This window comes from Merops nubicus, unplaced genomic scaffold, assembly GCF_000691845.1.
Source record: "Merops nubicus isolate BGI_N331 unplaced genomic scaffold, ASM69184v1 scaffold13268, whole genome shotgun sequence".
NCBI classification, from domain to species: domain Eukaryota; kingdom Metazoa; phylum Chordata; class Aves; order Coraciiformes; family Meropidae; genus Merops; species Merops nubicus.
In genome coordinates, this window is record NW_008627807.1 from 24,398 (window position 1) to 50,886 (window position 26,489).

At 40.0% G+C, this 26,489-nt stretch overlaps 1 protein-coding gene across 1 annotated transcript; it reads right to left on the bottom strand.

Annotated features, from left to right (window-relative positions):
* Positions 1-5,254: 5,254 nt before the first annotated feature.
* On the bottom strand, positions 5,255-25,921 carry CNOT7 (CCR4-NOT transcription complex, subunit 7). The gene is made up of 6 exons (XM_008946463.1): positions 25,712-25,921; positions 25,222-25,415; positions 22,014-22,175; positions 14,821-14,965; positions 9,929-10,039; positions 5,255-6,946 (listed from the first exon to the last, which is right to left on the bottom strand). The coding sequence occupies exons 1-6, from the start codon at positions 25,826-25,828 to the stop codon at positions 6,818-6,820; spliced, it is 858 nt and encodes a 285-aa protein (XP_008944711.1). The 5' UTR covers positions 25,829-25,921; the 3' UTR covers positions 5,255-6,817.
* Positions 25,922-26,489: the final 568 nt, after the last annotated feature.

Genomic DNA, 26,489 nt, shown 5'->3' on the forward strand with positions numbered 1-26,489 from the left:
GTCACTGACACACTACCTGCGGGTACTGACCGCGCGCCTGAACGGCAGAGCTTCAGCTCTGCTCTAGCATGGGTGAAACACTCCCAGTCTTCAGGCTGGCAGAGCAGACACTGCTGCACTGCCATGGAGACTGCTGAAGGTCAGAAAGGTGCAATTGTCTCAAAAAAGGGAGTTGTAAAACCCACCTTACTTTATGGAACTGAGAGGTTGGAAGGAAGGGAAGCATGTGACTTACCACGGTTGTCACCCACAGTAGCATTGCTTCATGAGGGCTCTCCAGTCCTTCCCATGCCACATTCTGATGTGCCCGACTTTCCACCCTGCACTTTGCTAACAGTCTGTCTAGGAGAGTGTTGGACCCAATTCTGCTGCAGAAAGGAATGAGACTTACTCGAGGGCCTCTAAAAATGCAGGAACAGTTACGCAGAGATGAAAGCAGCTTTCATCTGTTCAGATCAAACAACCTGCAGTATATGCTCCGAGCTTTTCCCATTTTTTAATTTAAAACTCTTCCATAAATACTGTATTTAACCTTATAGAAATATTGTCATCCAAATCCAGATTTTAAAAAAGAACATGCTGCTATTCTGTATGGGTGGTGGTGTCTTCGTTGCCACTTCACTTGTAGCTATCGCATGTTCCTCAGCGACCTGGTAAGACAGAAAAAGCAGCAGCCTTCTGGGGAGAAATTTTAAGCAAGTGGCATCTGACATAACCTTGCCTACTTTCTCTTTGCAGTTTTTCAGTTGTTCCTTTTTTTAAACTTTTGATGATCATTCTCTCTCTCTTCCCCTTCCCTAGAAAGGAAAGGCTGAAATCTTGAAGTCCCTCATTTGAAATGTGCAATCAATACCTGCATCCTCTGTTCCTCTTCCTCCCCAGATTTATTCTAGATAGGCAATTCCTTTATTTCTCATGAAGGACCCCATGGTGCTCATGAGCACCCATAACTGAAATACAGGAACTCTGTCATCCTGAAACATGGCTGTGTAGTTTCCAGTATTTGGAGCAACAATTACAGGCTTCATCCCAGATCACTGCGACATTCTCAAGCAGATGGGCCCAACAGTTTGCAGCAGTTGGAAGAGTGTGCTATGAGCCATGTCCCCTTTCCCACCTCCTGCATGCTCAGTTTAGCTGATTGGCATAACTGGAACAGACCCAACACTTCCTGACAGTCATAATTTGATGAAGTAATTTTCCTTTTTTTCCCCTCCTGAGAAGAGACTTAATTCTCAGCTCACCTACAGAGGAGGCCTGGTTATAAAGACAGAATACACAACATATACGAACTGTGTTACAGCCTGAACAACAGGAAATTATTTCCAGTTATTTTCTGTATCGTATCACACACGAAACTGGCCAGCGGTTCAAAAAGACAGAGCAGAGAAAACAAGCAGCTTAGTGATGACGTGAGCACCCTGGCAACTGACCTTCACATAAAGCACTGCTGTGGATCCCACAGATACACCCTGCAGCCTGCGGGGGGACAAGAACCAAGGAAAAGGGAGTTTGATCATATAACGGTCGAGCTTCGCAAAGGTAAATAAAAGATCCTGCCAACTGCAACCATAGCTCTGATTTCCTACCCTGTAAAAGATGAAGGATGTTCTCTGTAATGCAGCTCAAAAGGTTGCCAGCTTCTACCTGATGAACAGAGACAGGACAGCTTCCCCTCTCCGCCCTCCATCTCACCCAGCACAGTTAATGGAGACAAGTGTCTCATGATCATACCAGCAAGACAATCCTCCCACTTCAGCAGAGGCAGAAAAAAATCTCTCATCTGTGCTGGCAGAAAGATGACAAGACAAGCCTCAGCAGAAACTGGATCTGCACAGTTGGCATCAACGAGCACATTTCACTCCCCACCCAAGACTGCTAAAATAGCGCAGGAGAATCCCCCTCGTTCCTCCACCACACCTAGTCAGGGAAGAAGGGAGAGAGCAGCAGAACAATCTCCTGTAAGCCAATGCAGGTACACTACAGTCCAGATACAACACAAAAAGAACTTTGTGGTATAACTAGGACAGCACAAGACAACCTATGTTTTACTCTATGTAAAAACCAGGTTTTGTTATTTGTGAGATTTTGTTCAGATTCTAGAATTTGTGGTAGCCAAAATACACCAGCAGTTCTACTGGGGGCTTTGGGCTTTCTTTTCTATCACAGATTTCGTGTTATCAAATAAGAATCTCGAGAAGTCTATTTTTTAAAAAATTCACTTCTTGAAATAATTTGAAGTTAATAAAATGCAATGAACTCACACCATGCTAAAACCATTATCATCATGTTAATATTAAAGTTCTAAAAGCTGATTCACTAGAGAAGCCATTTCTTCCTTTCAGTGCATTCAACTAGTGAGAGTTTAGTTAATTCAAGGTTGAGAAACCAACTGGGAGTTTAAAACAGAGGACCCAGAAAGTCACGTTCTCAAGTAAAAATGACACTTGAGAAAATGGGGGAAAAAAAACCAACCAAAAATCACATCAGCAAAACAAACAGATATGCCATTGGGAAGCCTAAATGAAGATGCAGGGTCTTAAGTTTGTGGGTTTTTCCTTTGAATGGCATATTCTTTAATACATAGCACATTTAAAATAAATAAAACCAACAACATCTGGCCTTATAAAGCCACACTTGTGTTCTGCAACTGGCCAATGAGCCCCTTCAAATTTAAGAAGGCTCAGAGAAGACAGGTAAGTATGGTGTCCCCATGAAGCTCAGGAAAAGAATGTAGGAAGTGACCACAGCTGTCACCAAAGAAGCTGAACTGATCCTAACACCAGGGGAACCAGAGGTGGCCTTCCTGTAAACAGCTGTATCAGCTGAGCGGGTCAGCTGGCTATGTAAATGGTTGTACTGGGTTTGCATGGCAAGGGTTTGGTGGCAGGGGGCTACAGAGGTGGCTTCTGTGAGAAGCTGCTGAAAGCTTCCCCTTTGTCCCGTAGAGCCCATGCCAGACAGCTCTGAGACAAACCCACCGCTGGCCATGGCTGAGCCCACCAGTAATGGTGGTAGCACCTCTGTGGTAATACAGTTACACGTGAGAAGAGATTACTGCACAAGAGCAACTTCAGCTGGAGGGAGAACAGAGACACTTCAGACAACGTCACCTGTCCCTGCTTCCACTTTTCGTACGCTTCCCTCCTGTGTTTGAGCTTAGTCAGAAGCTCCTCGTTCATCGATGCAGGCTTCCTGCTGCTTTTGTTTGATTTCCTGCAAGAGGGAATGAACCATTCTTGAGCTTGGAGTAACCAGTAGAGGTATCATTAGAGAAAGTGCTTGGATGTCAGAGGCTACAAGTCATCCCCAGATTCATATGGAGAAAAAGCCTCAAATACTCTGAATATGTTCTAGAACTGTTTTCCTCTATCTCAAAAGATCTTCCTTGCCCAGTTTCAATGAGCAAAGGGATTAAAAGCTTTGGAAAAAAAGAAAAGTGAGAGAACGTGATGTTCCTGGAACACTCATCTGATGCCAGAAGTCAAAAATACAAATCAATTTTTAAAAAAAAGCAGAAAGATCAAATAACAATTTCTGATACTGCATTTCTTCCGACAAGCCTATGCAAACAACAATGTATTTTAAATGGACTGGGAAGAGCAGAGGCCTGGAAAGAGAATTCTTGTCTCCAAACACAAAGGTGCACGTCTAGACAGCTGGAACTGTGCCTGCACATTTATTTTTGCAGAAGCAATTAAAGCTGTCCACTTTGGAAAGACTGATTCCAGGCTCGGCAGTTTACAAGTAACAGTTCTACACATAAGAAATTACTTTTTTTCGTAGTCTCCACAACTCACCATTTAAATCACTCCTTAATGGAAACTAAACCTAATTTTGCCACAGAAACTGAAAGATGCACAGATGTCTCCCCAGCTGTAGGCAACTCTCAGCAGACAGATCACATTATTCCATGTGAGAACTCTTGCTCTGATCAAAGCCTCTTAGTTTTATGACAATTGCTGGCTTTTGGGAAAAGGTTTTCTTATAGGAAGAAAACTGAAGAGTAGAATTGCTTAAAATTAAATGCCCCACGAGGATTTTAGGCTAGGGCTTAGGCAAACTCAGCCTGGTCCTGCAGACTGCATACTCATCAGCACCTGGGACATCAGGTGCACACCTCTTGTACCAAATCTTTGGGTTTAGCATCTTCCAAAAGGCATCCAAGGTCTGACAGGTGCATGACAGGAAGCAAAGCACAGCACAACGCAGCACATGGCACACTCAGCAGTCGCTTCAAAAGCGCATCCCAACCTGAACAAAAACTTCTACTGCAGGCACATGTTTGGAAGCCTCTAAAACTTCCTATGATCCACAACTAAAATGTAACTTCAAAACAAAAACCCAAAAAGTTCTTCGAAGAGTCACTCCTTTCAGAAGTTAACCATAGAGAGCTCTATCAGCAGGCTTTAGGCAAAGCTATTAAACTTTAAAGCAAATGCATCAAGCTTGAAGGGTTCTTCATTCCATGTGTATGCAAATTTTCCAAGAAGCCTACTGTTCAAGTGTGAAAGACAGACTGATGCCACAGCAAGAAGCCATCCTGTTTTCCTGTTCGGTAGTCCCTACTTAAAGCCAAACACAATCAAAGGTAAAAAGTCACCATCACCTAATGTGTAACATTATTAAAATAAATTACTAATGGGATTTGGATGCCTCAGCAGTAAATTGTAACTGGCGCTCTTGCAACCCAGGTCAGCAGGAACTAAGTGATTGGAAACACAAACTCAGTCTGCTCTGAAAGCAGAATTAAGTCAGGGAGCAGTGAGTAGTGAGTTAGATCATTTTATAGAGTCACAGAATGATTTGGGGTGGAAGGGACCTTTAAAGGTCACATAGCCCAATGCCTGCCCGGTGAGCAGGGCCATCCCCAACTAGGTCAGGTTCCTCAGAGCCCCATCCAACCCAGCTCTGAATGTTTCCAGGGACAGGGCATCTACCACCTCTCTGAGCAACCTGTGCCAGTGTTTCACCAGCCGCACTGTAAACAGCTTCTTCCTTGTATCTAGTCTAGATGTCTCCTCTTTAAAACCATTTTAAACCAGTTAAAACCATTACTCCTTGTCCTATCACTACATGTCCTGCTAAAAAGCTAGTCACAACCTCTCTTATAAGCCCCTTTTAAGTAATGGAAGGACACAACAAGGCCTCCCCAGAACCTGAAGAAAACTACCACACCTAAAGGAACACAGAATTGAACTGACTAAATGTACCATTCCAGAACAAATTTTGCAACAAAACCACCAGGCTGTTGTTATGTAAGAAAACATTTCTTAGGCCTTTATTTACAAAAGCTTTAAAAACAAATACCCTCTGTTATGCAAATTATTTGTTGTTTAAAAAGGACCACCCAGTTACAGCATCGTAACCCAATGGAAAAAGGCGTTTGATTTTTGGATTTTAAGTACAAGGTACAACAGAGTAATTTGGTGAACAGGTTGTTGATTTTCCCACCGCCGCTGCCTGTGCGGAACACGCAGCCCCAGGCACACGCAGTGCCCCACGTCCCATCGTTTCAGGCTCGTATTTAGCTATTCAACACCAAAAACCCTTCCTGCACGACTGCTCTGTACGCATGCTACGCAGAGTTAGGAACGTACTTCAAGGTCCTTTGAAACAATATATCTAAAATATATTGCTAAGATTTACTCAAAAATAAACTAGCATTACACTCCTCAGGTATCTTTATTAGCTATAAGTTATTTATATTTTGTTGTTTTACAACAAATATCTAACATCTGTCTTTGTAGGAACTACAAAAAAGCATGATTTAATTGTCCTTTTAATGCAATAATTCAATTAAATAGTATTTTTTCAGATCTTTGGGTTTTATCTTCAACTAAACTGACTTTCAAAACTCATCAAATCAAGTACATAATAAATATGACTTCATAAAAAATATCTGAGGTGTACATTATTAGAATAAAAGCTAGGAAGTTAATCAAAGGGAGTGTGCCATTACAAAACTCCTACTATTCCAATACCTTCAACTCTCAGCTTCACGGAAAAATGCTTTAGTCACAGCTGTTCTTTTCCTGAAGGGTGTAAAGCTGTTTTTTCAAGCTTCTCTCCCCCCTCACAGAGCGGTTTAAAGCAGCAGGCCAACCAGCAGTTGACACGTACAGGATGTGTTTGAAGATGACCGAATGCTAGTAAAATAACAGCAGTTACTGTCATTTCAGTAGTTTGTTTTGTTTGAACAAAGAGGCTATGCAGTGAGTAAGTCACATTCTGCGGGTTAAGATACCAAGGAAATACAGCTTGGAGCTGCTGAATTTGGCAGATGATTGTTTTCTAGCTGAGGGCAAAAGAAAAACACAAAACTTGAAATAAAACAGAGGATCGGAGTCAGAGTCACTCTCTAAAGTGCAAATTTGATGGTCCACAATCTTGAATAGCTAAAACGCCTGCATACTGGAAGGAACAGACATGAATGGGGAGGTTAGTTACAATCAATGCCAGCTAATTTGGAGAAGAGAGGGGAAAGAGACAAAAAACCAGAAGATCAGTATAGGTAAGTTTACCAGAATATTCATTATAATTTAACTTTCCCCTTCTCTCTGCCACACTGATCCTATACATGCTGCTTTACAAATGGGCTAGTTATCAGGCCAAAATGTAACCCAGAAAATTTTACATATCAATATCAAGATCAAAATCTGTGATAGGAACAGTCAAGTTTAATACATAGAAAGGCAGAAAAGAAAGTGTGCTGAGAAAGGGGAGGGAAAAAAGCCTTATTGTCCAAGAGGTTCAACCAGAGATAAAACCTATATACAAGCATGTGGAGGTCAAAAAGATGGCCTTTCACTTCATGTCATGACTGTTTGTTGGCTTCCTCTTCATACGCATTTCCTGTGCCATTCTGTACGTAAGATGATCCCGAACCAAGGCCGTATAAGTGGCCACAATATTTGGCATCGTCAATGTGATCTTCAAAGAACATCTAAAAGAGTTAAAAGACAAAGTATTGCTGAAGGCTCAGGTTATATATAACCATAGAAAAGCTTTAAAATTTTACTTTCTTTTTAGTGTAAGATATATAACCTTTTGCATCTTGGGATTTGATAACTAACACAACACACAATCTCAACACTTTACCAAAACGTGCTATACAACATGGTTCTTTAAAGTAAGCCTGTCAAGGAATACAGTCTTCTCTTCACCTTTCCTGATGAAATGGTCAAATGCAATATTTTGACAATTTTGTATTATCAGTTATCACTCACTTTTCTGTGCAAGGGCAACAAAGATATTCCTGCAACTGATTCCTGTGGAGCTTCTCACAACAGGCACGTACTCTACCTACTCAGCGCACGGGTTTTCGTCATGCTCTGCCTTGAAACAGAGCTGTGTCCTGATTTATATTATAAAGGTTTGGGGGTAGGGACAATGTTTGAGCACAAAACCCACCATGGGGTTTAGAGAAATGCAAAAAGATGCATTTCCAGCTAGCTCCTCAGAGAGGGGGGCTTCATTTAACATGGAACAATAAAATTAATTTTGTACTAAGACTGCATTTACACCTTACAAGTCTTAACTGCAAACAGAACATTTCAGTGGAAGGCATGGGAAACCCCATGATAGTCTGATATGCTACTTTTCAGACTCAGGTCTTCACGAAAAAACACAAATTATGCTGCAAAAATAAAGAAACAAAAATTTTACACTAAAAACTTCTTGATAACCCTGGCATCCCTGTGGCTGACACTGAGTTATCATCAACACCAGAACCCTAAGACAGCCAGGATCATGCAGGAGCAGGGTGAATCAATACACAGCCTGAATGCAGACAACTGTACATCACACAGGCTGTAATAAACTTCTCATTTCAACCTTTGCTCTTAGCAGCATAGACTGGATGGAAAGTTCTGTACTGCAGGAATTGGAGAACTCAATTCAAAGTTTCAAAGCCCCCAGAAGCTCTTAAAGAAATAAGCAGGTAGGAAAACCCAAAAAAACACCCCAGCTCTATTGACATAGTATCAGTATTTAAACATTTCTGACAAGAAGAAAAAGTTCATTAAGTTCTTTGGCTGACACTCCAAAATCCATCAAGCAAGCTGGAACTCCTTCACAGCAACTAGTAACAAAATATTTTACCTCTAAAAGCAATGTGTTGCGTACCAACAACGCAGCGACCTGGTTCAGGAAATGGTGCGAGAGCCAATCCCAGGCAGCTCGGACCACATGCACATACACATCAATGTGATGAATGGCAAATGGCGTTTTATTCAAGTTAGCACAGCCTTATATAGTTCTGGATTACAGCGTCACTTCCATCTGCTTTCATTCCAGGTTAAATGTTATTACCAGCCACTAGAGAGGGGTATGCCCTAACTTTCCGTACAGCGCGATATCTTCCGAACGCCAGACCCTAACTGCAACAGCAATGTAAAATTATTTTTTTTCACTCAGACATACATTGTTGAACAGTGAACTCTACTGAAAAGCCTTTACAAATCCACACTAAATAGAATTCTCTCTGCTGTGTCCTTATTTAGAATGCTGTATTCACAAAATCTCTGAAAGTACTGAAAAAAGGTCATCAATCCACTTTTCTTGGTTTAATTAAGCAAGTGTTCTGCACTAAAAAAAAAAAAAACCACAAATTTCTACTTGTCCCATTAACAGCTTCTGGTAAACAAATTCAAGAAGCTAATTTGCCAGGTAATACAAATTGCATGTCATTAAAAGAAATGATCATTAGTTTAAACCTTTTCCTCTGGAAAACTAACCTGAAAGGCACTATCTCTGACATGATTAGTTTATATATCCCCTTTCCCTTTATTTGCTTTGCATTTTGTTCCAAATTGAAGAATGAAAGATTAACACCATCAGCCAGCTGGCAGTGAGCCACACTGGGTGGGTGGTACCAGAGACAATTCTCTCCACTGCGTCTGTAGCCCATGACCTGCCTGACAACGGCAATGGCTCCAGCAGAAGCAGAGCAGAGCATCAGGATGAGCAAACCAGCTTAAATCACACCATTTATTTCTCACCTGCTGTCTCATCAGTTTTTGTCAGAAACTCGTGGTCATTTGCTCCTTTACAAAGAAGGCTGTGCTACAGAAGGTAGACACATCAGCACGCAATACTAAACTTTATTAAAAGATGAGGTTTGCTGTTGCCATCCAGTTTGGCATGATAACTGACACTGAGCTGCTGGCAGAACGCCATGTTCAGATCCACTGGCATTTGTGCAGTGCAGCTGCTTACCAGAGGAGAACCATTCAACATTGGTTTGTTCCACTAATGCAAACTATCCCACTATCATCTTCTTGTACACAGACAAGTAGCAAGGAAAGGCAAAGCTTGTGAGACCAGATTTCCCTCACTGCAAACCTTGAATTAATTGACCAACATATAACCTACTGGAACCCGAGTTAATCTGTTCTTTACTCAATAGTAAGGAACAAATGCATGGACATTCTCCACAGCAGCCTGGAAGTGGCTAGTTAACTCCTTCCCCACCCTAGGCCTGTCACAAGCAGGAGGGCATGCCAGATGGTCACTACACTTAGCAGAAGCTCCAAAAAAAAATTAACCTGAGTATGGTCACCTAAAAAGGTGTGCATTATGCAGAAAGGTGAGTTATGAGCTCCAGCAGCTCGTAACTCACTGCAGCAGTCATCTAAAAAAGGTACCTTACAAAACAGGAAAAGAAAAAACGGTCAAAAAAAATCCAAAAGCCAGGTACAGGCTGTAAAGGAAAAGCACTACTCACTCTCAGCAACTAAGCAGGGAATCAGTATGGCAGGTTCACACTTACTCTGGGGAAAATACAGGTGATCTTAATTTTCTCAAAAAGGAGTGACCCATGAAGCCCTTCACAGACCTCCTTAAAATATGGCAGACTTACCAGAATCAGCAATTCCACCTGACTCTCACAGCATGTTACTGTCATAAAGCCAGTATGTCTACTTACCTCTCTCATTTTGAAAAAGGCCATTCCTGTGAGTAACGAATCAGATCCTGCCTGATGCTGTGGTCCTATCCTTTCCAGCTCCAACTGCTCAGCCACTTCCTGCAACCCACCCTGAAAAAGAACAGAATTTTGTTAACTGCTGAAAAAAGTTCAATCGGGAAACTGAGCAGCTACATTTGGGAAAAACCCATTACACACATCATACAACCTCAGGTATATTTTAAAATTTGCACAATATCTGAAACTGTCATTATACTATATAAACACAGAGTCACAGAATCATAGAATTGTTTCAGTTGGGAAAGACCTTTAATACAGACCCAGAAAATTAAACCATCAGTATCAATAACAGCATTAGAATTTTGTGTCAGTATCAATTAAATAAAGCAGTATTCTGTGACCAATAAAACTCCTACTATTTTGTTCCAGCTTCTCCAGTAACCAGATGTCATTACTTAAACCAATTCCTTCAATATGTTGAAAGGACTGGCAATCAAGAACAAAACCAGTTTTCTTGTACTCCTATTTGAATGAAAGTTAAAAGGTTAAAAAATTTTGTTCTACAAACACAAGAATTTCAGTGCTTACAAATGAGGTACCCATGTACCTCAGTCTCTAGGCTTCCTTTGAAACAGACCTTTTTCTTTCCACTCACTTTTCAACAAACAAGGTTTTTTCCCATTTCCCTTCACAAAACCTGGGTATCCTACAGTACCTAGACCACTACAGGGAGTCCAGGAAAATGTTAGACAGAAGTCATTTAGAAGCCAGGTGGTGATGTCAAAAAAGGAAGAAAGTGCCCACTCCATCTCTACAAGACATTCTACCCCTCTTCAAAGTTTGTTTCATTAGCTCCCACAAAAAGATAAGAGGGGGGAAAAAAATTTATAAAAAGAATTTTAAAAAAGTCCATCACCTTGCAAGTAAGGTTTCCTAAGATACTAAATACCAATGGTATAGCCAGCTTTTCTGTGAGATGTGTATATTTAAGTGACACGTGTAATGAAACCTACTTCTTAAAAAAGTATATAAACATCTCACATACAAAAAGGGAACTATTTAGAACAGTAATCATCTAGTTTGAGTGTCAATACATGGTTTAAAAGGACAAAATGGGAAGCTTTAAACATAACTGCAGAGCTGCAAATCTCTCTGCACTTAAAGCTAAAGCGTCTCCAGTTTTCACGCAAATTTTCTTTCAAATAAGCTTATGTGAAAAACTACCCCTTTAACTGCAGAGACTAAATAAGCCTCTTTATAGTGCTCCCCAAAAGAGTAATAACCATTATGTGTGGAAGCAAATCCAGAAATTGGTTTGGGTTCATGAAGGTAACAGATCATCAGAAGGACAAACATGTTACACTAACTGCAGCCTTTTATAAGCTACACTTTGAGCATCTAGTTTTGTACATCAATTTTTTTTTTTTTTTTAGTCATTAAGCCACAAACCTACCTGAAATAGACTAAAGCACATGCACATCAGTTAAGGTCTAGAAAGATCAAAACCACAAAGACACATTCTTAGTATTGCAATAAGCTTTACAAGGCAAAAATGCTACAGAGAGGCCATGCTTTTAAAGAAATCCTGCCTAGTATCTGAGTTCACATGGTGCTTTTAACTTGTACATACTGGAAGAGAAACACAGGCAGAAGTGCAATAGTCAACCTTAAAACTCAGAGCTACAAAAATAAAGTCTGACCTGAAAAAAAATCAGATCAAACATTATGAAGCCTCCTGTGAATCTCATGAGAACAGGGTTTGGGTCCTGGTTTTGCTTTAAAAAGATGGAAGCTTCAGTAACAGCATTCCCAAGTAACACCAACAAACCAACATGAAAACCCACTACTGGTACAGTGAGTTTTATTCTAGCTTGAGCAGCAGGAACAGAGTTTACAGAAGTGTAAAGTAAGAGCAAGTCTATGCACTACAGAGTTAAGCACTGGAGCTACCTTGTTTTCTTCATGTGCTCAGATATAACACTGGAACACTGCAAATATGCTCAGTTACTTAACTTGTACTCTCCAAAACACACTGAGGGTTGGTGGGCAAGGGAAGAAAGTGCATTTCAGATACAAGCACCTTCTCTGCTTTCTAACTCCAGTAATGAGCTGCTAGAGTTCACAACAGCACTTAGGCACACATCCTTTCAAGGCATCATTTTCTGCTCCTAAACCCTGTACTTCCTTCTCAAGCAGTGAACTAGCAATGCCTCATCCTCAGGTTCTGCTAGCTGTAAGACTATCTACTCTAGCTTCAAATAACTTTGCAGAAAAAACACTCAAGAATAAAAATCAGTAATATTTACATAATAGCTGCAAGCTCTGGAATGTAGACAATTCAAAATTTACAGCAACAGCAGCCTACAGAAGAATGCTTTGAAAACAGTGCGTTTAATGGTATTTATCTATAAATATATCACACACCACACGTGTGAAACTTCTTGGTCTGTAACTGCAACAATTACAGAATAAAATTTCGCTGTCTCTGAATATTAATAGGCTATTGAGATGCTCTTTCAGACAAGCCTTCTGCACTGCAAGCAAGAAAATTTTACTCTGGAAGGAAGACAAATTCTTCCAAGTTTTCAAAGCACCAGTCTTTCAAGAAAAAGGCCACAATTATTTACATGACCACATGACCATAGACAACAGCAAATGCAGTTCAAACTCTCATTTCAGAGTTCATTGTTCTACACAAACCCCCATATTAAAAGCCAGTTTCCAACAATGTCTACAAATCTACATCTCAGTTGCCAGTACTATCAAAAGGTTTGTTACTGTCTACCTAGGAAGATTTTTAGGCAACAAGCAAGAGTTTAACCCTTACTACATTAATATCTCAAGTTAACTCCCAGTCTGCATGCCAGTAAAGTCCACTCATGTCCATTTAAGTTTGTGAATTTACAGTGTGTCACTGACAACTTAATTCCACAAAAAGAGCATCTAACAGCATCCCGAACCTGAAGCTAACTCCTCTTAATGCCAAAATTATTTTTTGGGTTCTCTAGGGGCACAGAATGGGAGGACCTCAAGCAAGTCAGTGACTTTTGTATGGAAAGTAACTTGGACAAGTCAATAAAGAACAACTGTACAGCAGTTCAATTCATTGCAATCTAATAGGGATCAAAAGTGACACACGTGAGGAGACAGCGCATGTATTTTCAAGTCACAAGACTGGATGTTCAGCAGTGTGTTGCAGACAGCTGCTCTCAGGACAGTACCAGTACACCACTTCATCACTGGTAAAATCTGGAGGGGTAGGGCAGTCCACAACCCTTCACCTGCCCACCATTACCAGTCTGCATCAGGTTAGATGCAAGGATCAAGATTTACTGCAGGAAAGCTGATCTACATATTCATATTTGAAAAAAAAAAAAAAAGATAATTTTAAATTACCCCTGTTCTTAAGGTTTGCTGAAGTAAGATCCGAGAGGGGTTTTCTTGTCTTCCAAAAAAACAACTGTCTCTCTAAACAATGCAGGTTACATACAACTACACCTTAATTAAATGACAGGAAACAAAATCTCCTCCTCCCCAAACTGACTGGGAACATCACCTCTGGAATGGTGATGTATGAAAGGTGACAGAATGATGTTCCACATCACTAAAGTTGGATTATACTTCCTGTTCTTGTTAACAGTCTTGCCACCACTACAGTACCAGATACTTTTCTTCAACCGGAGTTAGAAAGTGACAGCATTTTTGTTTGGGGTTCTCTCCTGCCCCTCTTTTAAGAGTCCTGAAATTTATGAAAATTTAATTTTGTCTCCTGGCCTCTGTGGAAGAAAGTGTTTCTAAGATGTTCTCTAATTCTCAGCCATTTGCACAGCTGCCTGTACCAGCAACAACTCCAGGTAAGCACCAGTAGGTGTAACTCTTCTTACTAACAGGGAGGTCTTCATTTACAACATTAATTTGAATAACAGAAGGATTCACACAATTTACCTCCCACATAAGTAGGCAACTGCTTAAAAGTGACACACTATTAGTTTATCTCAGAAAGAAACAGAGGACTATAAATTCCGCACAGAGCACTAGCTCAGCACGACAAAGTGGCAAGCTATCCCTTAGCTGGAATTTGGCTGTACTACTGCCACTGTCCTCCTTTTCCTGCAAGTTGTCCTTAGGAAAGCCTAACAAATCAAGTTACTTTCCATCAATGCAGCAAGTCACTAATTGCCTCAGATGAGCGATGCATCTCCTTCCAGCAGCAGTCCAGGCTCTTATTGTTCTTTATCAAGTAAAGCTGTTAACGATCCCTGTAACATCTTTCTTGCACTTGCTGTTTCCATTCATTCTCTAGTTCAATGAAGTATCCAAATTTTATACCTAATCGAGCAAGCCATTTAGTAGCCCCACTGGCCTGACATGAGAGATTAGTTTCTCGTACTGCATTTTTTTCCTAGAAGCCACATGTTGCCACTGAACATATGCTGTTGTTTATCATCCCTTATGGGGCCATCTGAAACATTCTTTCCAAGACACCTCCACAGCACCATCATCATTGCAATCACCTTTGCCAGGATGACTGCAGTCCTTTAGTGGGATGCACAGTGGGGAAATAAGAGCATATGAAATCCATCAATTCCTGTGGCTCAGGAAGTGAAGGATTAATTCCAAACACGGGTTTATCATCTGCCCACAAAGACTGGGTACTGTAAATACAGCATCTACATGCTATTTTTAACCCATAAGCAGTTATAAAAATTGATGTATGGTATGTTCCTGCCTGCTTCTATCAATAGCCTTTAATATTAAAATATATAAAGCTTGAGACAGCAATGCTTAATGGGCATTATCAAAACAAACCCAGATAATTAGTATTTTTAAGCAGAAAAAGTGCTCTTTCTGCAAACCCAAAATTTATTCTGAGCAGTTAACAGATGACTTACCTTTAGGTTTTTGCAGCTCTTCATGAGATATTTTACATCATAGATGACGGGGAAAAACAATCGCAGTATCTCAAAGAAGTCCAGCTCTTCTTCAGGTAAGTTAGAGTTTGTCAGGATTTTGATTAGATAGCCAAAGTCATATCCACTGCAAATCAGTAAGAAAAACAATATATGCAAAATGAATTAGAAGCATCCTTCTCACTTCCAACATCAAGACTTTATTACTCATTAGCAGGACATTTTGCTTAATTTTAATGCAATTAAGACCGACTCTTAGAAAAGACTAAGTGCAATGGTATCACTGCAGATTCTAGAGAAAACATTTTAATTTAGTCTGAATGAGGCCAAGTGAAGAAGCAAAAAGATCTGCTCACAGGAGTTTCCCTAAATCCTGAGACAAGGTAGTGCTGCTGGGGCTTCACTTGAAAACCAGGAATTGCCACAGAAAGACTCCTAGCTGGTTCCTTCCACACAGACTGAAGTTCCTCACTACCAACTGAGACAGAGAGACTTCCACAGTTCTTGAAATCCAAAAGATCTGTGAATTTCCAGAGCAAACATGTTTATGCCTAGAGGCAAGCTTCACCCTCAACAAGGAAGAACAGCAGATTGCCTTTCAACTTTCCCAATTAAAACAGTGCATAGTCTAACTGAAAAATTAAGTAGCTCCTAGACTACTCTTTCTGGAGGCAAGGACAGAGTTCAGTTGGAAAAAACTGTTCTGTGTACATGTAAGTCAGCAAGACACAGCAAGATAACGAAGCAGTACAGGTTTAGTAGAGGAAACTGGGGTATTATAGTGTGTGCATAACAGAGTGAAGACTTTGGCAAGGCTTCTTTCTCAACAGCTTGACTGAAGCAAGAGGGCACAGGAATGAGGTGTGTAAAAGGGTACTATGTACTTTTATAAAGGGTTATGAGAGGAAACAGGGTTTGAAGCATAAGAAACACAGATGTTCAGGTATTAGGACTGAACCTCACCACAAAAGGCAATGATGACTAGTTATCCTTTCCCCTAGGCAGGCAGAGATTACAAAGCCACATTACTCATGATCTAATTCGTTCTGAGCCCTTGTACTTGCAAGATTGCTCATGCACACATTCTCTGAACTAGATGGAGGACTGATACATTCTCCTCATCATTAGGTTTGCACTGAACCAAACTAGTTCCTAGATTTTACTGACATGCAATTTTAAAAGTGCCTGTGCTAACGAAGAAGATGCAAACACACAGCAGGCTGTCTCTGCTGAAGGCTCTATCAGTTTCGCTGCCTCAGCAACCTTAGTGTATAGCTGAGTGACAATTCAAGTGAAGAGGTGGCCACCACAGACTCCAAATTCCCGGTTTAAGACTTCATGTTCATTCTTGGTTACATGAGCATCACACTCAAAACCAAGAATTTTTGCAGCTTGGTAAAAATTGACTAAGATCTTGAACTGCAAGATGAGCAAAACAAATCAGTTAAGAGAACTGTAGTATTAATCCTGCAGATATTTAGCAGCCCGAAAGACTGGTGACTTCTGAAGTGGGTACCTTTTGTATACAATGGTGGGGTTCTCCACATCATCTTTACCTTACCTACTTATTAGAAAATCTTTAACATACTGGGAAAGAATGGATTGCTTGCTAAAAGTCTATTAATACAAGATATACAAAAGGTACAGCCTATAGCAGCCCTCCCATGGGGGTTTCCAGTGCTCCGAACAGGAATTTCATGTTTAATGAACCCTGCATTGCATCTGGTGCTTTCTGAAGCTGTGCTGGCAGCACTCCAATCTCCAACAGCAACAGCCACCGGCCATGGAGCAAAGGAGCCCAAGATAAAGAAGGACTACTGCCAAGCCTTATAAAGTAAGAACTTGTACTACACTTGGCAAAACAGTAGTTTGGAAGCTAAATTTTATTAGTTCACCTGGGGGAAGAGGGGCGTGCATTGTGGAAGCCTCTATCACCATAGAGACCTCTATAGAAAAAGAAAAAAAGCTACACTAGCAAAAAAGACTGCTCAAGATTAAGATGACTTACTCCTCTAAAGATCAGAGAGCTTAGCTCACTGTACTCATGACATGAGTCATCTTGTGGCTCAAACATAACAGACATTAAAACTTCTAAAACAAAGAAAACAGTATTTGTTCTGTTCTTTAAAAAAAAAGTTTCGACTCCTCTCTTCAACAAAAAAATAAATTACGTACGTGACTTAATTACTAGAAAATAGATGCTCTCAAATGCTTTCAATTTCCATGAAAAAGGGAGTACTGTAAGAAAAGAGAATTCCAGATTCATTTACTTTTTGTTGAGAGGGAGCACACTATCATAAAACCACAATTTCAGTGAAGAATTTTATTTCTTTTTCCCTTGGAGGTTGTAGCAGATTCATTCTGAGGTCCTCAGCAGAAAGGAAACAGGATATCTGAACAGACATGATTTCCCTTCCATTCAGTCAGATACCTTTTCCTGAATATTGGGTTAGTTTTGGTCAGCTTAACCAAGACTGTCTCCCATTCTTTCAGTTGCAGGTGCTTTCACTTCATCCCACTGTGCTCACAATGAGCATCACAAACCACACTACTAATCACAATGCAGTATCAAGACATTTACATGATCTTTTTAACATTTTTTGGGGGTAATGTACTTCAGTCATCCAAGCTTACACAGGTATAAGAATTCTATCTTAGTCTTGAATTGGAGTTGACATCTAGTCCAAAAATTTGAGTGGCCACTTCTGAATGCTAACAGAAGGGTACGAAAGTCCACAGTGAGCAATTATGTTATCACCTGCTCATTCAAGAAGTTTTCTTCTAATCGTCTAACAGTCAATTACTGGTTGGCTTATACATTGAAGCACATCACCTTCCTGCCTTCCTTAAAAAGCTTTCACCATTTCTAATATAACCACCTAAATTTACTTAGTGCAGCTAGCCACAATCCCTGGAGCCATACAGCAACCTAAGTGTTCTTACTACCCCCTTTTTTTTTTTTTCCCTCCACTGAACATGTACAGCTGTAGGCTACAAGACCATGGAAAAGAACAAACATGCCTGTGTTTCTTTTGCTTACCATCCAGAAAGAATTCAGATAACCAATTAACAATGTATTCTACTCAAGCACCAGCACTCTCTGAAATAAAATCTGACAGCTGAGAAAGCTTTACTTCATTTTATAACTGGCTAATAGAAACAAGCCAACAGATTAAAACACAAGTTATTATTGAAATACAATAGCTTGGAACTTTGCAGATTCCCAGAAAAATCTGGGTTAAGAAGCATGTTTGCACAGAGCCTCCAAATGTAGATTTGAGGAGGTTGCACACAGGTGGACACTCAAAGCTTCAGCTGAACATCCACAAAACCAGCACCTGAGCCATTCTGCTTTGTAACTCAAGACTGCCAAGCACTTGCAGGTCTCTAGACTATGACAAGAACCAGAAACTCAGGGTTTCCCCCTCCTCTCTCATCAACTCAAATACATTTTAACACACACAAAAGATTTGATGGAGTCACTTATGAAGTTGCAGTATACTAGAATCTGTGACAGTGCAAATATTTCTTCACTCATGTTTGGCAGAACAGTCCACACAGATCTATCTGCCAACTGGTCAGGATGCCAAGGCAGCTACATCAAATGCTTTTTAGCACACAAAGAAAACTATTTCAGAAGCTAAGAACTTACAAATAAACTACAGAAGAGTACAAGGAAACCAAAGTCTGGGAAATGAAACAAAACCAAAACACAACCTCACGGTCTGAGAAAGGAGTAATTCCCCTCTGCCCACTTCCTAAGAGACTCGTAAATTTTGAGGGTTAGTAATGAAAGCATTTTAAGGAAACAGAAGCAAGCGCACAGTCAGCAACCATCAAGCACAGCTCTTCCAGCAAAGAACTACTGCACAGAGAGCCTACATGAAACAAATTTCTAAATTGAGCCATTCTGCTGTTTAAGATTCCATTGATAGAACATACCCACAATCAACCTGTGATATGAACATCTGTTTACCATTCCTTGTGGCATGTTTTATGTGACCCATGCTCATTTATTTATAGCTTTGTATGTTCTTAGCTTCCTCAGAACTAACCCACTACTCCAGGATTTTGTGCTCAATATATCAATGTGCTCTCTCAAGCACAAGAAGCCTTTAAACACTTTCTGACCTCAAGTAGAGTTGTGGATAATCAGTGCTTGACAAATACAAAAGAAACTCATTTCAGCACAGATGAAACTGGACTTTAATAAAGCCATTCCAAAAACCCTTCATAAGCTGCACTAGTAAAAATGGCATTATTGCACATGGTTTGCACTAGGCTTTGACTGCACATGAGTTAGGAATACAACTAGCAATAGAGGTTTGCTTTAAAAAAAGAATCTCAATTGTAGAAATGGCTCAGCTATTCTTAGCTTACACTGAGCCTGTATCGGGTCTGGCTGAGCTGCTTTTCCCATTGCAGCCCTCATGGTGCAGTACTTCTGTTTTGGGAGTTAGAAGGGTGTCAACAACACCCATGTTGTGACTACCACCAAGCACCAAGGCTCTTTCTAACATTCCGCACCCAGTGGGACGGGGGGACAGGAGCTTGGGGGGAACATAACCAGACTCTCTGCCCTGAACTGACCAATGGGATATTCCATACCATATAACATCAGCTCAGCTATAAAGCTAGTACCAAGGAGGAGGGGGAGATCTACTCCTTGGTCCTCCGAAGCAACCGCTATGCATTTTGGAGCCCTACTTCCCAGGAAAGTCCAGACATCACCTGTTGATGGGAAGGAGAGAATTAATCTTTGGGTTTTTCTCTTCAATTCCGTGCACGTCATTGCTTGGCTTTTGCTCACTAATTAAACTGCCCTTGTTTTTACCCACAAGACTTGTGTCTCTATCTTATTTTCCTTTCCCCTTTTGCTCTGTGGAGGAAGGAGAGGAAAGGGGGAGGGTGATAGAGTGGTTTGGGGGGCATCACTTGCTCAGCTGGGGTTAATCCACCACAGAGCCCCTAAATTTAATAGGTGATACTGGAAAACCACTATTTGGTAGCTATAGCTGTTTCTACATGGCAGTGTCTGCTGAGGTACCAGTTACCTGTGTAACATCCTTCCCTCCCCTTCCCCTGAACCACCCAAGACCTTTTACTGTACTCAAGTGTCAATCCCAAACACACACGTAAGAGCCCATAACAGTGAGTTTAAGAAGCTGAAAAAAGTTACTAATTTCACATTTGTAAATTTGACAATTAATGGCATTCTTGTTCCAGTATTTTCCCCCAGGGTTCTACCCTAACAGCAACATAGCAAGAGTAAGATTATTTTGGAGTCATACTGTGAACTGGGATTGCTGCAAGTGAAAGGTGTAGGTGGATTAGGTGACACGCACAGCATAGTCAAAGAGAAGCCTGGGGGTTTTTTGTTAACTGTCTTTTGTCCATGTTATCATCCCGCTCCTCTTTTTGTAAAGTCAGTCTAACATCCGCTTTCTACAAAGCAAGTCAAAATTATGAATTCTGCAACAGGCTGTTATACACACCTTTCTACACTACTGTTTTATATTCCTTGCCGACATAATCCTTACTTTTCAGTTGGTTAACAACATAAACACGTCTTTAATTCCATGTAACTTTCTTCTGCTCCAAAAGTCCCCTTCACAATTTAATAGAGGATGAAGATTGTTTCTTTGTTTTTTTTCCCCCCCCGATTGTCATCTACACATTATCACCCACCAATGTAAGGAAACTGCTAGTCTCAGCTAAGACATTTGGTCTACCTTTGATGACTTGCTTAGCAGCCAACATTTACGATGTCAACTTGAGGGCGTTACACAGCAATAAATCTTTAAAACCACTGTTGCTTGCAAAAATTGAAAACTCTCTTTGGCATATAGTTGTCTATACAAGCAGGACTATTTCTCCTGGTTTCAACAGGGATAGAATAAAATTTCTGCCCAGTATCTGGTACAGTGCTGCATTTTGGATTTAGGATGAGAATAATCTTGATAACACGCTCACTTTTTTAGGCGTTTCTAAGTAGCACTTATCCTAAGCTAAGCACTTTCCAGTTTCCCATCCTCTGCCAGCAAAGCCGGTGCACGAGAAGCTGGGAGGGAGCACGGCCAGGACAGCTGACTAGAACTAGCCCAAGGGATATTCCATACCATAGAACATCATGCTCAGTGTATAAGCTGGGGGCAGTTGGCTGGGAGGTGACGATTGCTGCCCAGGCATTGGTCAGCAGGTGGTGAGCAACTGCACTGGGCATCGCTTGTCTTCTCTTGGGTTTTATTCTTCCCTCTTTTTCTTTTGGTTGTGTTTTTGTTGGTTTTTTTTTTTTTTTTTTTTGTGTTTTTTTTTCTTTTTTTTTTTGTTTGTTTGTTTTTGTTTGTTTGTTTGGTTTGGTTTTTTTGTTTGTTTTTTTAATCTGCTATTTTCCTTTTCATTATAATAACTACTATTACAAGTACTACTATTAAACTGTTTTTCTCAATCCACAATTTTTACTTGTTTTCAGTTCTCCTCTCTGTCCACCAGGGCAGATGGAGGAGTGAGCAAGAGGCTGCCCCGCGCTTTGTTGCTGTCTGGGGTTAAACCACAACACTGTTGCATATGTTTTACAGTGTTAAATCCTCTTAACACCCAAAGAACTTTTGTATCTTAACAGAATCACAAATTTGGCATTCACATTTCTATTTCTGCTAGGAAGATGAGTGCCTATGATGGAATAAATAGTAAAATATATTTGTTACTGCAGCTAGAGTTAAGGTTTATCAGGGCTCTCCTCTCAGGAGTTTTCAGCTGCCCAGATTACCAGGAAATTTAAAACGAATTTTAAAAACTCTTCACTGATAATTCTGTGGTCTCATCCATTTGACAAACAATATTTGCTAAATAATTGCTTAGGAATAGTTTGCTTTTATCACTGCTACTATTCTTGCTCCCGTGTGATACTAGACGATACAGTGCCACCTGCTGGCTCAAGAGTTCCATGGGCTTGCCGGTTAGAGTGTGAACACCAAACTAAAACACCAGTACCACCCAGCACACATCATTCTGCTGATACAGACAGTTCCACAGCCATTACAGCAAACTTACCAAGCAAGGTATGTGCTGTATACGCCACCAAATGTATACCACTTAACACAAGATGTGAAATCCAAGCTCTAGAATTCAGTAACCAATAGAGAAAACTCCAGTACTGAGCACGCAGGATTTACCTGTGAAAGGAAAGCCACTTGACTCCTTCACACAGTACAACTCCTGATGTCATAAGCAGTTCTGCAAAGTACTGTGTCTCAATGCCTTCTTCTTCATGCTTTTTAAACTGGATACCAGATGTCGTCAGCAGTTCGATAGAGTCCTGGGCATACATATCTTCTCTAAAAACACAGAGAGAAAACCAGTAAATTTTCAAGACCAACAAACCTTAATGATTATAAACCTGGTAATGTTACCTTTTTGCTATTTATTCCACAGACCTCACTATCATAGAGCAGAACCAACTTGACTTTGTTCCATGTTAACTAGAAAACAAATAATTTTTCATAGTTTTTGTTTACCTTCACTAACACTTCACCATTTCCACCTCCTTCATAAAAAACTAGTTCCTGCTCATCTTCCAATTACCTAGAACTCCCCTTTTGCAAATCTACAGAGGAAAGCGAATCCACGAATACAGGTATTTTACTGAAAAAGATCCATTGCTTGAATTGTGACAAAGTAAATGTAACAGCTGATGTACTAAAGGAACAGCACACTCCAGATCCCACTGCTTTATTAGTTCTATGGATAATATTTATCACACATTGCTTGCAATTTAAGCTTATGTAAATGTTTAGCCACGTGCTTATCAAAACTTCCCTCTTGCTACAACTGGAAATTGAGTACTTGCTCCTCCTAGTCAATCCTTAAAATTCAGGTGGCCTAATATTTTCTTTCTGAACAATCAACTTCAACAGCTGTATTTTGGATCTAAATTTAACATTTTGGAATAAAAAAAAAATCCTCTAAGCATTTTTTTACTCCCCTTTTACTCCTGTATTCATTCCCTTTAGCAGTAACATTTTTGAAAAGTTTTAAAGGTTTTGTGATAAAACGGATGAGTTTTTTCCTAAAGTTTAATCTATATCATGATAAGACAGAATGGTTGAATAGAAAAAAATAAAAAAGCAACTGTGTCTCTACTTGGAAGATGACATTCATATTACTGTCCACAACACACTATTCTAGAAAGTCTCTTCAGCGTTTCCATTTTAACACAAAACCAACCAAAACAAAACACAACAAATAGACAAGATAACCAGTATATGAAACTTGACTGTTAGATTCAGCTGTAGACTTACTCCTGTATAACTCCTTATTCCTAACAGTAACTCATCATTCATCAGAACAGAGATGCATTCTCAAGATGTTGTATATTTTTTCCTCCCTCCCACACAGCTGCTCTTTAGTTCTCCAGCTTTAAGGCAACAGCCTCCCAACACCTGTCCACCTCTGAAACAGATTAAAGAACCCATCCAAAACAAGCATGAGAAAAAGAAGTTTTAATTCTAGTTTGTTGCTCTGCACTAGTCAGGTGGGTAGTTAGTTTAGAGAAATACTTATGCTCTTTAAAAACACACTCTAACAAGACCTGGCTGGAACCACACACAAGAAAAATACCTTCTAGCAACAGCCAACAACTGTTTTGCTCCAGAAGCAGAACACTAGGCACAGTGCCATTTCCCAAGAGTTTGGAAACAGACAAAACCAAGTAATTTCTCCACTCGTGTAAAAATATATTCATGCTACATGCAACACATTATCTAGCTTACCTTTTTGTATAAAATCCACCCAGAGAACTAGGAAGAAGGTAGCTGACTACCTGTGCCTTGCTTTACTAAGCTTTCTTATCTATGCAGGATCTAGCACAAATGGATAGAAAACTACTTTTGTTTCCAGTGGCTTGACAAATAGACCTTTGAAGCTCAGAAAGTAAGTAAAACAGGACACAGGCTCCTCTTTCCAGACCATAGTCTGGAAGTTACTAAATCGTTCCTCCTTTCTCCTATATTCAGCAGGAACAGTACTTTCTTTTTAAGACAATGGAAAACTTCCATTCAACATTTATATGGCCAGGGAAGTTTAGAGATACCTAAATAGCCAACATGCACTTCTTTTTCTTTCAAGAGGTGCTTCAAACAAAATTTAGAAAAGCATGTCATTCCTCAGACCTAACTGATTTGTGACAAGCCACAGCAGTGCTTGCTTAGAAAAGCAGAAAGATCAAGAGAGACAGCAGTAGGGTTTTTTTGTCTATGAACCCAAATTACTTTGAATACATGTCTTTTTATCTGCAGAAAAAAGGGTCTGTTCTCTGAACCTTCTTTGTATGGTGCAGTCTTAACTCCTGCGTACCAAGCTATTCAGTGATCAGCTTGTGACACAATTGCCAAAAAAATCCCCAAATCTTCAACATAAATATTTAAGTTTGAGAAGTGTCTGCACCAATACTCAACTCAGGCCATATGAAAACCAATCAACTATGTTTACTTCAGGAAGAAATTCAAGATTCTAGTAACCTTTTTGACTGCCTGCTAAAGATATAATTAGAACTCCACAGAACTGTCTCATCCCACTAGAAAAGTTAGGTTTATACTTAAAGGCTTATCACTGATAAAAATCACACTGTGAAATAAAGGTCATGTTACTACTCCAACAGATAGGAAAAATTAGCTTCCTTTTTAATCAACACTTTGGACAAAATCATCTAGGGAAAAAAAACCTCCACAAGAATTACGTTGTAGAATCAGTAATCTCTTTCAAAGTACTACAGAAAAAAGTTAAACTACAGTTATCTTAACAGAATAAGTTGCTCGGAAAACAAAAAAAAAAGCTGCTGCAATATTAAAAAGTTTACGGTATTTTATCTAGAATACTATCTAGAGCTTGCTGTGAATCTTTTAACAAGAATAATATCATTTTAAAGGGAACAGAGCACAATGGCTTTAGAACTTGCTGAAAATATTTGTCATACTTTTTAGTCACTACTTTTCTTCTTCACATTGGTGTTTTCCAATTAAAAATAAGCAAAGAACGTGCGACTTCTATAACCATTAGTAAGAGTTAAACTAAGTTAAGGTAGAAGCACTATGAAATGTTAAATATGAAAATGCAGAGCTAACTCTTACACCAAGCATAAATACCTCTTTTTAAACTTGAGTTGAAATTGCTTAGCCTTTCTGACCAAATTCCCAACAGTAAAGCAGACTGCACAGAAGTGAGGGAAGAAAGCATGCGTTTGGCTGACATAAGTTCTCCTCACAAAGTATCTATGGAATTCCAATCATATAGTGACTCTCTTTAAATCTATATCTTCCACAATCTAGGATACATTTTCATTAAGTCAAAAGCATACATTCAACAGCACAGACGTTTAACACTTACGTTAAATTAAATTTAAAATTGAATTGCCAAGTTGAAGTTCCTGGAGGGTATTCTCCTTGCTCATTCATAAATGTCAGTCCTAGCTGAATTATTTTTAGCAAGTCTACATTGCAGCGTAATAACTGGTACTGATAGTCTGCGTTGCTTCTGAATTCTCCAATAGGCCTTGCAACTACTCCTGGAAATTCTGTATCCTGCAAGAACAGAAGTACAATTTCAGCAAAAAAAGATAAATTAAAATTTACAGTGCTCATTTTTAACAAAAAACATTTCAAGCACCTAACAGTTTCATAGCTGAAGAGTACTATGTGTAAATATAGCTTTTAAAAAGGATCCTAATATTTGTACAGCATTAATTCAACATTAAAAACCTATTATTCTGTCAAAGATAATAGTTGGTCAAGTTTAGATCTCTAATTTACTAATATCAAATGAAGCCTTCATGATTTTTGGGGTCATTTGATAGCTTGACATCCAAGTGCTCACTTACCATAGCTACATAGTTATACTTCCGTATAACTTGACGAATTTTCTTCATCTCTTCATCCAAGTTACAAGCCCAAACTTCACAGATTCTTTGGCTATGGTCTACGGTAGCTGCTGGCATAGTGGGGGGCTTTAGAGACCATATATCAAAAGTTACACTTGACTGAGGTTTGGTTTCATAAAGATGACTTCAATCATGTATTTTTTTTAACCTAGGAAACAAAGAAAGCAAAAGCGTTAAAATCTAAACTTTTATTCCCCATATATCTGAAAAAAATGCTTAATGACCAAAATTACACTTTATTGTTCAGTTTCATAAAAGCAGCACAGCATAGCCACTAAAACCACGTTAATTTCAGCTATATGAGTTCAGATGACTACGTGAAACTAAAATCCTATGATTTTATTTGGAACTCTTATTTCTCTCACAGAAACCAGCAAGGTGAAGTACAGTTGAGCAGGTAACAGAGATACCTGAACCCGCAGGCGTTACTCCAACCCTAGGGTGAGAAGAGCACATTCCTGTGGCTCTTACGGCTGCGTGCGACACTGAACGAAGCGGCAAACAACTCTTAGCGTTACGCCACGTTCGGGGACACCGCGGACGCCCGGCAGCCGCCCAGTCCCGGCAGCCTCGCCGGGCACGAGCTCTTTGGGCCGCGCTAAACCAGAGAGCGGCGCAAAGCGCCCAAAACACGGTCCGACAGACCGAGCGCCACGGCCTGGCTGCGTTCCGGGGCGCCTCCTCTTTACGCGCACCAGGCCTTACGAGCGCCCGGAGG

Coding starts and splice junctions, on each gene's coding strand:
- CNOT7 (XM_008946463.1), bottom strand. CDS start 25,828: ATGCCAGCAGCTACCGTAGACCATAGCCAAAGAATCTGTGAAGTTTGG. Junction 22,176..25,221: donor AATTTTAAATTTAATTTAAC/GTAAGTGTTAAA, acceptor CTGTGTTTTTAG/AGAAGATATGTATGCCCAGG. Junction 14,966..22,013: donor AAGTGGCTTTCCTTTCACAG/GTAAATCCTGCG, acceptor ACTGATTTGCAG/TGGATATGACTTTGGCTATC.